This window comes from Lathamus discolor, chromosome 2 (genome assembly GCF_037157495.1).
Source record: "Lathamus discolor isolate bLatDis1 chromosome 2, bLatDis1.hap1, whole genome shotgun sequence".
Taxonomy (NCBI): Eukaryota; Metazoa; Chordata; class Aves; order Psittaciformes; family Psittacidae; genus Lathamus; species Lathamus discolor.
The window spans coordinates 61,324,021-61,339,152 of NC_088885.1; the positions used below are offsets into that span (position 1 = coordinate 61,324,021).

Genomic DNA, 15,132 nt, shown 5'->3' on the forward strand with positions numbered 1-15,132 from the left:
TTTTGTCTTGCAGTTAGAAGTATAGCTGCAAAATAGTTGTCAAATATTTGAAATTCTGAATGCTTCTTGGTGACGATTTCAAATTCCTAGGACCGGACCCAAAGAAAAATCTACGTTTTCCGCTCTGTGGAGTCCATTTGAACTTGCCTGAAAGTCTACACTTTGAAAATTTTAATCTCCCAAAATGAAGTATCTTACTTCATTAGTTTCATTTTGGGCTGTTGTTTGAATATTATATTTTATCTGTTTTCTTGTTTCTGATCAGAATTCTCTCTACCACATTCAATCCATCATGAAACAAGACCAGAACTTGTGTACATGATAGCAGAATTTCACTTGACATAGCTGTAGTATGAAAAAAAAAATCATATACCTTATTAATATAGCTGTCCTAGACCAAATATTTACTGACTCTATCAATGAACTGGAAAGAAGGGCATTAGCTCCAGTAACAGCTTTTAACCTTAGTTAGCCTAGTATGCCTTTTTTATACTTGTCACATGGTAGAAACAAATCATATTATTGTGGCTACATCTAGCTGTGCTTATGGTAAAACAGCTTTCAAGGAAGAGTATTTTCATGTGTTTCCTAAAGACTTGAGTCTCCTAATCCCTGAACGTAGTAGAGTGCCAGATAGAATGGGCCCTCTTGTGTGAGCTCTGTCACTGCGGGTAGCAGCAATTCCTAGTTGACAGCAAAACCTAGTTGATAGGTTCTCAAAACAACATAGACAAGGGGGCTCATGTGCAGAAATGTATTGATTTGTAATGGTTGTTACAGTCCCAAGAGAAAGAACCAGGTCCTGTAGTTCAAACTGCTGTTGCAATTTGAAAGATCTTTGAACCTTAACCTCTAAGCTCTCCCTAGTCAGGAAAGAAGTGCAGTCTTTACATTTGCTTGGGTAATACACATCCAGGTGATATGAACTAAAGGGTCTCTTTGCAGATATCACAGTGGGCCAATCTTAAGTATGCCCAGAACAAATCCAAATCCATGTTTCCATTCATAGCCTATTGCACACTCTTTTTTTTATATCTACAGGCAACCAGGAGCAAATTGACAAAGGTGGGAGGGCTGCTGTCATCTCTGTGCTAGAATCTGGAAAAGATGCAGAGGAGGCTGAATTATGGTTGTATGCCTTTCATATGTGGAAAATGTCCCTTGTCTTCAGCCTTTCCTAGATCTCTGCCTGTTCAATTTTGGGAAGTAAATGATAATGTCCCAGAAAAGTTAGAGGCATAGCTCATTGTGGAGTGCTCACAACTTTACGAATGGCTGAATGAAGTTCTTACACCAGTTTCAGATCAGTCAATATTCACAAATTACACAACACATGGAAAATGCATATGCTGTTTTGTAAGTCTAATACACGTTTGTAAGGGGTTTTGCATTTTGCAGGGGCCAGATGGCAAGCCAGGTCTACCAGGATTTCCTGTAAGTATTATGTTCCTTGGATTTAAGAAGCTGTTTTTCAATATCACTTAATATTTTAAAAGAATTATATTGCACAGAATTTACACAAAGTGTAACATATTTTCATATTGGAGACTGTAGGTGTTCATGGAATCAAAAGCTATGGTAGAAATTAACTCTGCTGTAAATGAACTATACTAGGATATGTACATCATGTCTTTCTGCTTATCTCCAAATCAATTCTGTAGTAAACATAATTGACTTTAATGAGAAATTGCTACCTAAGAAAAAGACCAGTGCCGCTTAGGAGGGATAAATGGAACAAATGGACTTATAAAAGTTATCTTCATATGTATATGTAGTTACAGTTTTCTTTATGCTCTTTTTGTCCCCACTACAGGGTACAGTAAAGCCCTATGAGGTGTACCCTTTTTATTTCATCCTTTAGGAAACATTTGTTATTTTTTCATAATAACATACCAATGCTACCACTTAAGTATTGCACAGCTGTAGTATCAAAAGGTGCCTTATACTGTGCTACCTACTTGCTCAGACTGACATACCACATAAACATTACCTGGCTTGTGACTTCAGATAGCATTGTTTATACTATTATATTTATATTCTACATAATGTGATAGAACTAGTTTCCCCTGTTATGATTGTTTCACAGTTCAAATGCATCCATATGGTCTCAGGATCCTTTGTCTATTGCCTGAGACTAACTAAGGAGAAAACTGGGAAAGCTGACAAACAATGTTGATAAAATGCTGGCAAATTTCCCAAAATTCTACAGAAGGTTGTTTACTAGGTCCTGGGTATTATGTACTGCAAAGGAAGACGACGGAGGCAACTCCTTAAAAATACTTTTCATTTGAGAAGGAGCTGATAACATTTAGAAAGTGATGTAACGAATTCTTACTCTCTCATTTACAGAATTTCTACAGACCTGAAAATACCATTCTTGTTCTTAACTCAGGTCTTTTCTTTATCTCTTCACCAACGCAGAAATTGTGTGGTCTTGAATTTAGTTATTGGTGGGTAAAACAATGCTTCTGAGTGCACTTATAATGGAAGACTGTAAAACAAAACTGTGATCTGAGTGGAATGGTTTCACCACTGAGATTATATATTTTTCAAATGTATTATCTCTATTTCAGATTAAAATATTTTTTATAAAAATATAGCTTCATAAATTCTGTTGAAAATCATTCTGGTTGAATAATTGTGGAGGGAGAGAGAATAAAGTAGGGAGGAAATGGAGAATTTCAGGCTTAATTTCCACTCTTATTAATGTTTACATATTTCTCTTTGTAAACGTATCATCTTCACTGTGATAAACATCAGGGGGAGGTTGGTTGTTCTTTTTAACAGATTCTCCCTAAATGATATTTACATTAGCGAATACTTTGATTCAGACAGCAATTTGGTCTTGTAAGAGTTCTTTGATTGCAACCAGAGTAACTAAAATTCAGGTTTTCCAAATGCAATTTGAAATCGCATTTAGTCTAATGGCCTAGTTCCATATTCTTAGCAGATCTCACTATGGATTTACGTATTTGTTTTTTGTTTAGGGCCCTCGGGGACCAAAGGGTGATACTGGTTTGCCTGGATCACAAGGACCCAAAGGTCAACAAGTAAGAGGAAAAGCATAGGGAAAAGTACATGCTGCAAAATGTGTTAGATGACAAATATTTATTGACATTAAAAGTTTAATGATTCTAATTTTACTAAGGATTGGGATGTTACTAAGTTCACATGAAGAATTTACCAAGTGGAAGTTGAAAGAGTTCAAAAAATACCTTGATATAATACCACTGAGGGCTGAGATTCCCACCTCAGTGTTGAGACACCACAGTACAGTGTGCACTTATCAGAATAAGTTTATATAAACATCAGACATGAGGTGAGCTCTTCTTGCAAGTTGATTGTCTATGTTAACACCCTGGGATCCTAAAAGGAAGGCCAAATGAAAAAAAACTTACAAAAAAGATTAATCTTTCTTCTCCTCCTTTGGCACAGAGGGCTTTGCCTACAGAATGAAGACTGCAGTTTTCCATTCCCAAAGAAAGCAAAGACTTGGGGAGCTTTCTCTTTAAGGTCCTTTCTCTGACTTCTGCATGACAGTGTTTATTTGATAGCACTGGTGAGACAGACTAACTACTGACTCTGCTATTTACAAAACATTGCTGCTGTTCTGCTTTTCTTCCCCTTCTCACCCACCTGCAGGAAGCAGGGGAGAGGAACATCTAAGTTATTACAATCTTCAGGATAACAGAAAACAAAACCAAAACCACTTCCTCTTAATCTTTTCAAGTATCTGACCTCACTTTCTCACAAGTAATAGGAAGGCTTGGAAATGGTTAATGGTGGTTCCAAATGGGACTGCGGATGAACAGCATCTCATTGCTCAGATGAAAACATCTCCACAAATACAAGCCCCCTTTTGTCCTAAGGACTCTTGTGCTTTTATGGAGTGCATAAAATAATCAAACTTAACCTTAAAACTAGTTGGGTGTTTTTTGGTTTGGGCTATGGGTTTTTTTTATCTGTTGGGTTTTTTTATTAGCTTATGCTGTCCACACTAGAAGGAACACAAAACTTTGAAGCCATTATGTTTTGTACCCACCAATGACATAGTGATGTTTCTGAGGCTGTTTCTGAGGCACGAACAACATGTTATGCTCAAGAATTACGAATTGGGAACCACAACGAAGCTTCACAGACACCAAGGAACATTTTGCTTCAAAGATCATGAGATGCTTCTGTTGAAACCTTAGATCCAGAAAATCTCACAGAAGATAAAGACAGTGAAGCTAAGCCTGAGGAAGACTTTAAAGTATCCGAAGTATTCTTAGGGAAACTCCAAAGACTCCAAATATTTAAGAATCTGAAAGAGGAACTGAGTTATAGCACTTCCCACTCAGCAGAAGTGCTGTATCCTGGACCGTCATTTTAATCAGAAACGCAATTGTTAGTTTCAAGCCATGTTTGCTCCATAAGAGATCTTAGGAAAACTATTATACCAAGCTGCCTGAGCTAGGAAGACTAAAGTTACAGGTGAAAGATCCAGAGTGGGAGTGATGCACTGGCACTGGGGAATGGTAATTCACGGTTGTAGTGCCATTATTCAGTGGAATTACCCCATGAAGAAGTGGAATTCAGAAGTTCATAATTTGAATGCAGGGGATTAGCCTTCATTAAAGGCAATGAAGATGCATCATGCCAGGCATATAGAGAGAATGGTTCATGCTTTCTTGATGGTAAAATCAGGACAATCAGTGTTCTATCAAGATTTTACATTTCCAGCAGTATTTCCTGAGCCATATCTAAGCTGATGGTACACAAGAAGACACCAATAGCCTGTTTTCCCTTGGCAGAGATCTATTGTGAGCACAGCATGTTTCACATAGTTACTTTACTGAGAGCAGTTAGAAGTCTTTCTTAGAAAATGAGTATTTATTCATCCCAGGATGGTTTGCAGGAGCAGGATGTTTTTAGTGTACTCTATTATACTTTAATAGTGTAATATAGTAATAGTGTAATAGTTCAATCATTTTTAAAAAGATCAACCCTTTTCTTCCCCAGAATCAAGCTTCACCCTGCTCATATTGATATCACGTTATGTTTGATATCACATTATGTTTGATATCACAGTATGACTTCTCTGTCGTGCTTCAAACAGCAGTAATGCTGCTTTGACTTCTGATTCAATTGAGAACTGTGTTGTAAACACTGTAAAATTACTTTGATACTTGCAGGGTGAAAAGGGAGAACCAGGAGCTATCATTGCCGCTGATGGATCTTTAACTGAATTGTTAGGAAGAAAAGGGGAGAAGGTGAGCTAATACTGTGTTGTGTTCTGCCAGAATGTTTGGTGGCGCTGTTACCAGCCACCTCTTCCTGGATACTGCAGGAGTTCTCCCTGTCATTGCTCTGTGTGTGTCTGTCCTCAACAGGGTGAAGCTGGAGTGGTGGGACCAGTGGGACCAATGGTAAGACATTTCCAAAGATGAGTGAAGTCTTTTTTTATTTTGCTTTGGTTTACAGATTACGGTAAACGTAAAGGTAGTCTGTTTTAGGTTTACATTCTTTCTGAGTAGGGATGATAAGGAGTATTCTTGCTTCAGGATGATCAATGTCCTTAAGAAAAGAACATGTTTGTTATATATGCAGTGCTGTAAACTACTGACAATTCAGAATTTAATTCTGGTAGCACAAATGTATCTGTTACTACCTAAATAGTGAAATATAGTCAGAGCTAGAAATTTACATAACTTATGACTCTGAATGAACTGAGTTTGTTTAGCCCTGAAGATAAAAGGTTAAGAGGGGCTCTATTTCCATCCTGTCACTGCCTGAAAGAGAATTACAGAAGAAACAAAGCCAGGTCCTTCTCAGAGGTGCACAGGAAAAAGAAGAGTGCCAATGATCACAAGTTCCAGCAAGGGAAATTCCAACTAGATATGAAAAAAACCCCAAACAGTAGAAGTAGTTAAACACAGAAATAGGTGCTCAGAGAGATGGTGGATTGTGGAAGAAGGTGCTTCGCAGCATGACCTGACTTGGAAGTTTGTCTTGCTTTAAGGAAGAGGTGTTACTAGATGACCTCTAATGATCCCTTCCAATCTAAATTATTCTCTATTTCTGTTACTGATCATAAACCAACTGACTGCATCAGGCTCTGGTTCTGTTGGTGCCAATAATTTGCAACTGCCTTGGATTAGGAGGAAGCTGCAAATCAGGTAGTAGAGTCAGAACATTCACAGAAATCAGAATTCTGAGGCCTTATTTCAGGTACTTGGCCTGATATTTTTGACAGGACACAGAATGTTGTAGAAAAGCACAAGAAATTAGTTATAAAGTAAGAACAGAACTCAGAAGTGTTAGAGCAGGAATTAATTTCTTCTAATCTAATATTCCAAAGATCAAGGATATTGAGTGTTTCTTTGCTTCTGCTTTTAATGTAGCCTCGTCTCTGTTGTGCCTAAATGAATGTTAGTAGGTGTTGTCATTTCTGTGCACCAAGTTGTGTAGGAGATTCTGCCATGAGTTTCTGCAGTCTTTAAAAAGGGCTAACTGGGTGTGATGAGTAATTGCTTTCTTAATTACTGCGTATCAGAGTACCTTGAGGGGGCTATCCTAACTTACTGGAAGGAAAGCTCCTTTTCTTCTCCTTGAATGACTGCAAGATGAGCCTATACTATCACCTCGACATAGAATCATACAGTAATTTTGAATGGAAGTGAACTTCAGAGATTATCTAGTCTACACCAGTGTCCAAAGCAGCTCTATTTGTCTCAGGGAGTTGCCCAGTTGAGTCTTCAACATCTCTCAGGAGACACACTCTATAGCCCCTCTGGACAGCACATTCCAGTATTTGACAGCCTTCAGGGTTAAAAAATGAAATAATATTTTCCTTATATTTATTTTGAATTTCTCATGTTGTAGCCTGTGTTCCTTGCCTATCATCCTATTGCTGTGTACCCGTCAGGACATGTCCTCTCCTATCAGCTCCAAACTGTGTGTTGACATCTCCTTTTGTACTGCTACAAGACGCTTCATACAGTTCAGCATGCAGACAAGGCCATTCAAAGGAAGTTCTTGCCAGCATTGGTGTGAATGATTACTCTGTAGGACAATTTGGCACAAAGGACCTGTCTCAAGACTTTGCTCAGCCAGTTCCTCTTCTTAGTGCAGAGTTTCAGTTTGATCATCACTGCTAATGTGGATGATTTGTTTTGATGTTGTCTCAGAGAAAAAATTGCTTTGTAGTCAGTGGGAGTCCTGTGCAACAAAAATATACAGACTTCAGCATGCTGGGCCAGAGCTTTTGTGGCATAACTTATCAAAATTTTCACTATGATGGTCCTATTGCACAAAGTAAAACACTGGCCCAAGAACAGCTTTTTGGTAACTGGGGACTCTCATCATTGGAGCACAAGGAGCTGTAGAGAAGTACTGGTTTGGCAGATGAGAGCTAGGGATAGTCAGGAGCTTAGTACTGTGACTAGATAAAGCAGAAGAGACAGACTGAATCCAGCCTCCTGCTACAGGGGAAATGAGAATCTTTTACCTGTTCAATTATGCTGTTCACTGTCAGTGAAACAGATCATTGCACATTACTGAATAGGAGCCCTTAGTAAGAACCACAGTGTCAATCTGCTCAAATCAACTCCACTGTTGTAAATTAAATCTTCCTTTCTGGTAAGCAGTCTCCTGTGGCTTCCTCTTTCACTTCTAACTGTGACTGCTGGCTTCTGTCAGGGGTGGGCTGGCACTTTGACAGAGGAAATAGTAAAGGTGGCTCCAGCACGCTCAACTCTCACACTGTTGATGTTGATCTAAAGTCCCAGTTACAGCACGAGATCCAGACACGTCTCTTGATTAGAAACAGACTTTTTTAATAGTTTAAATCATCTTCATTGCTCAGTAAAGCTCAGATTTGCATATTGTTTAAAGGCTTGAATACCTGAAAGTGAAATACAAAAATACCCCACAGCAGTTTGGATTTCTTTTTTTTTCAGACCCCATTATTGGATATGGCATCACAGAAGGATAGGCTGAATCATTTTGAAATTCTAGAGGCATGATATTGAAATTCACATCTGCCAGAGTCCACCAGAAATCTATTGCCTGCTTTAGACACAGCCATTAGCTTTGATCATACAGGCAGAAATTACCTTCAAACAGGATATGAAAGAGAAGGTTTATAAAGGTCCTACCAACTTCGAACATTTTCAGCTGCCACTAGTTAGCTTTCAATTCTGATTACAGTGGTGATGTTTTAAATCAGTATGTTCACATGTTAACCATTTCCAAATTTCATTTCTAATCCAGTCTTAAATTTTGGCACGATAAAATTACAACAGTTAATCCATTAATTTCAGCTTGATGTTAAGATAAATCACATCATCATAATCAGATAAATATTCTATTAATGCACATACACCACTTTCCAGCAAAATAATATCACATAAAGGCAAAGACAAATAAATAAATAAATTCATATGCCCAGGCTGGCAAGAGGCATGTAGAAGCCTGGCACCGTATGAATTCTCAGGCTGATCCACAAACATTTCCTCACAGGGCCTGATTCAAAAATAATTAGAAAAACAAAGCAAACAAAAAGGAGATGTACAAAGCATTCCCAACTAACTGCCTTTTTTCTACTGACCGAAACATTTGATTTTCCTTTTATACATGGTGACTCAGTTTTGAAGTACACACCCTACAAATGGCTGAGAATTCAGACTTTATTTCTGACAACAGTCTTTTCCAAGCCAGAGTTGACTGTTACATGCAGGCCTCAGCTTCTGAGATCATTCAGCAGAGCAGGGAGAGAGGACATTCTGTGCTTTCTCTGCAGATGATCACAGACGTATTTTTAATTCAAATATAAAACTCTGCCTCTCATTCTAAATAATCAAAATATATGTCAAATATATGTTTTATATGTTCTTCATAATCACATTTTCTGTTTTTGTCCAGGGACCAATAGGACCTACTGGACCTAAAGGAGAGCTTGGTTTTCCAGGACGTCCAGTATGTATTATGCTCTCAAGTGGAACAAAGATAGAGGAGCTTGCTTCTGACACATACTGCACTATTTCTACTTATTTCAGGGCCGCCCAGGACTGAACGGACTGAGAGGTGTGAAAGGTGATCGAGGTGACTCATTTAAAGTAAGTTCTTAAATATTGCAAATGGTTGAAGAAAAATCCCTTTCAAACCTGAAGTCAAGTCTGGTTTATATGAGTTCCTTTAAAATGATGAGAGGACTCAAAATATGAAATGATCTAGAAATAATTATATGTTTCTGCTACTTTTCTTATCTGATAACAATTATTTAAAAGTCAATTTCTGGGTCCATCTGGACAGTTCTTGAAGACATACATAGTAACATCAGCTCCCAGGTGTAACAGTCATATGTGTGATGCAGTTAGCACAGTTAAATAATAGTGAATTATCTGGGATTGCTGATTCTTTCTAGATATCAAAGACTTCCTGATCCAGGCCATCAGTATGACTCCTCATCGTGTGAACATACTCCCATAGGCTCTTAGCTATCTAGCACAGGTGCAAACAGCACTTGAGAATATCATGGTGAAGTGGAATCCACTCTGTTAACAATGAGATACTTGCTAAGACCTAGTACCTGTTTTAGCTGTCATGTACATGTATCCAGAATAATAACAACTGCATACATGATAGCATATCTGTGCCCAAGTACAACCTGTAATTATGGAATGATAAGTGATGAGCCAAGCTCCTGGTGTTGCAAGTCTGTTCTTCTGAAAAGACTTCATACAAGTGGTCTCAGGGCAAACATGAAGACTGGACTACACAGCAATAAGCACTACTGAGCATAAGCAACAAATTTCACAATAGCAGAGTAATTTGTGTGGTTGTTCTGATGTCATGGGCAATCTGTGTTGGAGGAGTTGGTACTCATACCAGAAGAGCAGCTAAGAATATTTCATCTGCATCAGAGACATGCCGGAAAAAAAGACAAACATATTTAACTGTGATAGCATGGAAATCGTAAGGCATGGATCAGCTCGGCATCAGAAGAGGGGATCTAATCAATATAACTATTTCAGTAGAGCACTTTTTGTAAATGAATTCTGTTGTATGACTTCTCTTGTTCTATTTTGTTTAAAATAAAAAAATATATATGGCACACAAACTGCAAAACACAAGTACATTTTCTATCTGGACAACAAAGAGAGATTGTGATATTGCTTTATACAACTAACAGGGAGACTGAAGATGGGTATCCTCACAGAAGAAAATAGTAGGTACTGGAGGTTGCTTACACCTCTAGAGAAAGGTGTAAATAGAAAATTAGTTGCTGAAATGAGACAAATTAGATAAACTCGAATTGGAAGAAAATGACAGAAAGGATGAACACCTACTGGCAGAAAATACTAAAGTAGATCTTCCATTCTTCCCTATCTTCAAACAGTGTCGAGTTTCATTTTCTGGATTGTCTGCCTTAACCAAACAAAAACTATTAAAGTAAGTATAACTAGATGAAGTACATCAGGCTGGGAGATTGAAGCGAACAAGCAGACAAAACAGGCTACATGTTCTAATAGTGTTTCCTGGAGTACTCAGGGAAGATGAAATCTTTAATTATTGCTGAGAAGACATGCATCGCCTCACAGAAGTTTTCACTGATGTGGATTGAAAGATGGACATGGTGTAGCGCCAGGTTTTTAAATGAGATGTGAAGGAATAAGCGTATTTCTTTTTTTGTAAATGGCAGTCATGCGTCTGGTTCTTTGAAGGCGCTACTTAGCACGCAGTTATCTGACCGGCATTTGAAAAGATATGAATCTCAGCAGCCTTGGGAATCCCAGATCAGTCTTGACTACCTAATTTTCCTTGGATAAGAAATCTACTGCCTTTAATTCAGTTCTGATTTTTAGTACTTTGAGGGGTTCCTACCTGGGATTTGGTTTTGTTTGTTTTGGGTTTTGTCTCCTGGAAACAACAATCTTAGACCATTTTGATCTCCACAGAGTGCTTTAGGTTAAATATTACAATTCACCTGACAGGTTGGTCTTTGTAAATAAATGCTCAATCTCCCCTTAGGCCATTTAATACAAAACTTCTTGTTTAAATAGTGTCCTCAGAGCCCCTTGGCCTTCTTTCTGTAGACTAAGTTGCACTGCATATGAAAAGATCTGTCTAATATCTTCCTTTCACTTTCTCTTACCAGGGCCTTCCTGGCTTGCCTGGACCCCCAGGACCTCCTGGACCACCAGGACGTATAGTTTATATCAAAGGAGTAAGTACAACTGGGGATCAGTTGCTGTTCTATCTTTGTACCAGAAATGTGCTACTCTAGAAACGGTTTGCAAAAGGAAACATCAAAACTTGTTTCAGGCAACACAGTTTACAGGGGGTGACCTTGCTTGTGTGCATAGGAAAATAATCTCTTAACAGGAGCCACTGTCATGTATGAGTTTTGCCACACACACAGAGCATGTTACTTGATGAAAGGCCTATAAGAGCTCTTAGGCAGCAAGTGGGGCTCTCTGCTCAGGAGGTGCCAATTTTTGTTTCCAGTTTTTCTCCTGAAATGTCTATAAGATCTATGTGGTGTGTTATTTACTGTATTACACCTACATGGATTAAAATAATTCTCATTCCTGTTTTCAATAGACAGTTTTCCCAGTCTCACCCAGACCTCATTGCAAAATGCCGGTAAGTCACACACAGGATCTGCTCTTAGCAAAATGCATGACTGTGACAGTATATGACCAAATTAGCTATGTGCATAACCACAGTAGTTTGCAGCTTTTCACCCCCTGCCTTCTGCTTTGCACCAGAGATGTGTTTTACCTAGTCTTCAAGATAACAGATTTTCAAATATTTAGATACCCAAAGTTAGCCATATGTAAAATAAATAACAGAACTAAAAGCACTAGAACCTTTTGCTTAAAGCGCTTTGATCACTTGTTCTAACACTTTTTAAACCCTCCATTTCCATAGTTTAAGAGTTGCTTTGGGGAGCTGAATGTTTATACGTATATGTACATGCATTCTTGAGATGTATATATAAATACTGTCTCCAAGTTCTTACGTCTTTAGCTGTTTTCCATTTCCCTGTACAGAATAAGACTCATTAGGTGTTTCATTGTGGCATGAAAGACACATTAGAAAAAGATCATGTTCTTTATTTGATCCTCAAATGCAATCTATTCACATATAGACATTTATTATCTCAAGAATGGCATCAAGTAAAGCTCTGCCCCTGCTTTCCAAAGGGAATGACAAAGCCCCCGTTAGCTTCAAAGGACTTGCAATTACACACATAGTATAAAAAGAAAGGAGATGGGGTTTATATTTTCAGAACACCCTGATGCAACTTTTGTTTAATGAATTATGGATATTACATCCCACAATGAACAACAAAAGAAGTCCATTTCTGGAAGTACTTTCCCTAGGGCAATATTGTATTGTTAAGACGTAGGTTAAGATGTTGGAAAGGATTCTGTCACAGTCCGCCTCTGAATAGTGTGGTGTGCAGTATGGCTGTTCTACTTTTTCATTAGACAGTAAAGCTCAAAATAGTATTGTGTTCCCTCCTCCAATTTCCATTCCAGTTCTTTTTCACTTATTTTAGAGAAACAGCTCTGGATTTGCACCATACTAGATGTATCGATATTCAACATTACCCTACACTTACTGCTGAAGAAAGACATATCCCAGCTTATGGATCTTTGTGCTAATTACTGATAAATAATCCTTATTGTATGGTAAATTGACATTGCACTTTTGGGCTATCACCTCCAGGTACCATCTGTTTACCTCTTTGAATTTCTCCTTTAAATGTCCCCCTTCCCACCATATAACATTTTTGTAACTTAATCACATATGTCCATAATCACATACTGTTTGCGTCACCTCTGAAACCTGTCTGGATGAGGCCAGGCCCTAAGTAACTTGATGTAATTGATCCTGCTTTGGGCTAGCCAATCTCCAGAAATGCCTTCCAGCCTCAACTCTCTTATGATTCCCTGTGGAATGATTCAAATAATATAAGCCTATTTTAGCTGAATTTCAGATAATAATGGTCATTTTTCAAGAAGGTTACAATTGGTGAATAGGAGCAACTTTTATGTGCACAAGCAATAAAAATCTGTACTTATAAACACCTCTTAATGCATTTGAGTGTGCTAGATAGATTTGCCCTACATTTGTGAGTAATATCCTAAACCTGTCCAAGTTTATATATAAGAAGTCTGCTGTTCATGCCTACATTAATGAATATTGATAAAGAACTACAGACTGAACCCACAAGGTTTCCTCTTGTGAACTAAACTTCTGAAGTTAATGGAGCTATCCATATGAGTAAGACTTCTAAGAGCCAGATTAGCCAGATGCAGCACCTTTGATTTTTTTTCATACACTTGCCTAGATTCATATAAACAGTTCTAGCTAGTACTAAGATCTGGCCATTTCCAAATACTGCGCTACATTTCACTTCCTGCACTCTCCTTATTTTGAAGATAGGCAGTAGAGGTTAAGTAGCATGCCCACTGTTACAGGTGGCTGGTGCCAGAAGGATAGACTAGAATAGCTTCTGCCTCCCAGTTCTGGTCTCAATGCCTCTGGAGCACAGGTTAATATCAGACAATAGGCATAGCCATGGTCTGATGAGAAATTTACAAACACTGTCTGCTAACTTACAATCAAAAGTCAAATCCGCTTTCAAATGCAGTGAGGTAAATTCAGAATTGTCCCTGGAGAATGACTTTTCTGTGCTTCACTGGCATGACTGAGAGCAGGATTTGCTGATACCTCAAAGCATGTGTTGCTGCCCTTTTGCTAAAAGCATGTTGCATGTTAAAGAGAGCACAATCCTGAAAAAAGCTTGATCAGCTAATATGTGGACAAATATATATATATACACTCAGATTATATCGAACTTGATATAATCCAGAGTGTTGTTATAATATTTATTAGCATGCAAAACTTCTAGGCTTTTCAGTTACACCAAGTGATGCACTTCCATTGATTAGTGTTTAAAGATAATTTTTAATGGATTTCTTTGTCTACAGGTGAGCACTCCTTACCCTGGAAATCAAGAAGCTCCTAATGTCCATGGTGAGTAACTATTTTCTTGTACCTTGGTGTAAATAAGCTTTTTTGTTTGTTTTTTTTCTAAGCTAAGCACTTTTTTGTGGCTATTGCATAACTGAGGTTCCTGGAAGTGTAGTTGTTTCTTTTTCTGGTGAAACTGTAAGATCACATCCTGGTCCAGTCCCAACATGCTCCTAAATTCAATGACTCCCAATTACTTGTGTCCAGCTCCACAGAGGGACTGAAAAAGTTTTTCTGTCCATATTTTTTTTTTTTTTAAACAAAGAATCCATGGTTTAACAGAATAAATGCCCATAGAGAGCCCTAAGTTCATGGTTCAAGGCACTTTTCTTAGTTCTAAGAGTTGACTCCAAGCTGATAAAGGACATTCTGCTGATTTTAGACTTTCAGCCTAGCTAAATGCTTGAACCTGAGGATTTTAACTATGACAATGTTGTTTAAAACTTGTGTCTATTTAATTGATCATTATAGGTTTTTTTTCTCTAAATGAATACTAATTCTTAGCCCCAATAGTAAATCCTAAAATCACTCTTCTTTTGTTTAAGGAGGAAAAGTTACCATTTACACAGAGTTTTCTCTCTCCCATTTTAAAATTATATAATGCTCAATCTTTCCATTCTTGCGCCAGAACTCTATCAGATAAGCACAAAGTGGTCACCTACTCTGCACATCAGGCGTCAAAATTAACGCAAGCCTGAGTCTGTGCTTTCGACCTTCCCCAAAGACATGCTCCAAGGATGCATCAGGGAAACATGCAGAGAGAAACCGGAAGCAATTCTGTGCCAACAAAAACCCCCAAACACCACCACCAACCAACCAACCAACAAAAAAACCAAACCCAAAAAAAAACATGAAAAAAACAAGAAAAAACAACAGAAAAAAACACAAAAAACCAGCGGTGACAGATGTTTAAAATTGTGCGGCCATGACCAAATTGTGTGGAAGTCTTTCAGTTCCAAGGGTAACAGAAAGTTCTGTGACAGTTTTGCCCCTTGAGAGCTTTTTGAAGCTGAAGAAAACAGACTGAACACTAAAACAAAGTCCCTGAGCATCCATGGGGAACAGCTGGCAATTCTCTTATGATACAGTAAAACACAGTGG

The 15,132-nt window shown here is 38.1% G+C and overlaps 1 protein-coding gene across 2 annotated transcripts in view; it reads left to right on the forward strand.

Annotated features, from left to right (window-relative positions):
• Window positions 1-15,132, forward strand: part of LOC136008224 (collagen alpha-1(XV) chain-like) — an 81,018-nt gene that overhangs the window by 45,466 nt on the left and 20,420 nt on the right. For both annotated transcript variants that reach the window (XM_065667154.1, XM_065667155.1), the window contains exons 23-31: window positions 1,399-1,434; window positions 2,988-3,050; window positions 5,175-5,252; window positions 5,373-5,408; window positions 8,905-8,958; window positions 9,039-9,098; window positions 11,141-11,209; window positions 11,587-11,628; window positions 13,989-14,034. In XM_065667154.1, the coding sequence (XP_065523226.1) occupies window positions 1,399-1,434; window positions 2,988-3,050; window positions 5,175-5,252; window positions 5,373-5,408; window positions 8,905-8,958; window positions 9,039-9,098; window positions 11,141-11,209; window positions 11,587-11,628; window positions 13,989-14,034 (484 nt within the window). The remainder of the gene's footprint in view (window positions 1-1,398; window positions 1,435-2,987; window positions 3,051-5,174; window positions 5,253-5,372; window positions 5,409-8,904; window positions 8,959-9,038; window positions 9,099-11,140; window positions 11,210-11,586; window positions 11,629-13,988; window positions 14,035-15,132) is intronic.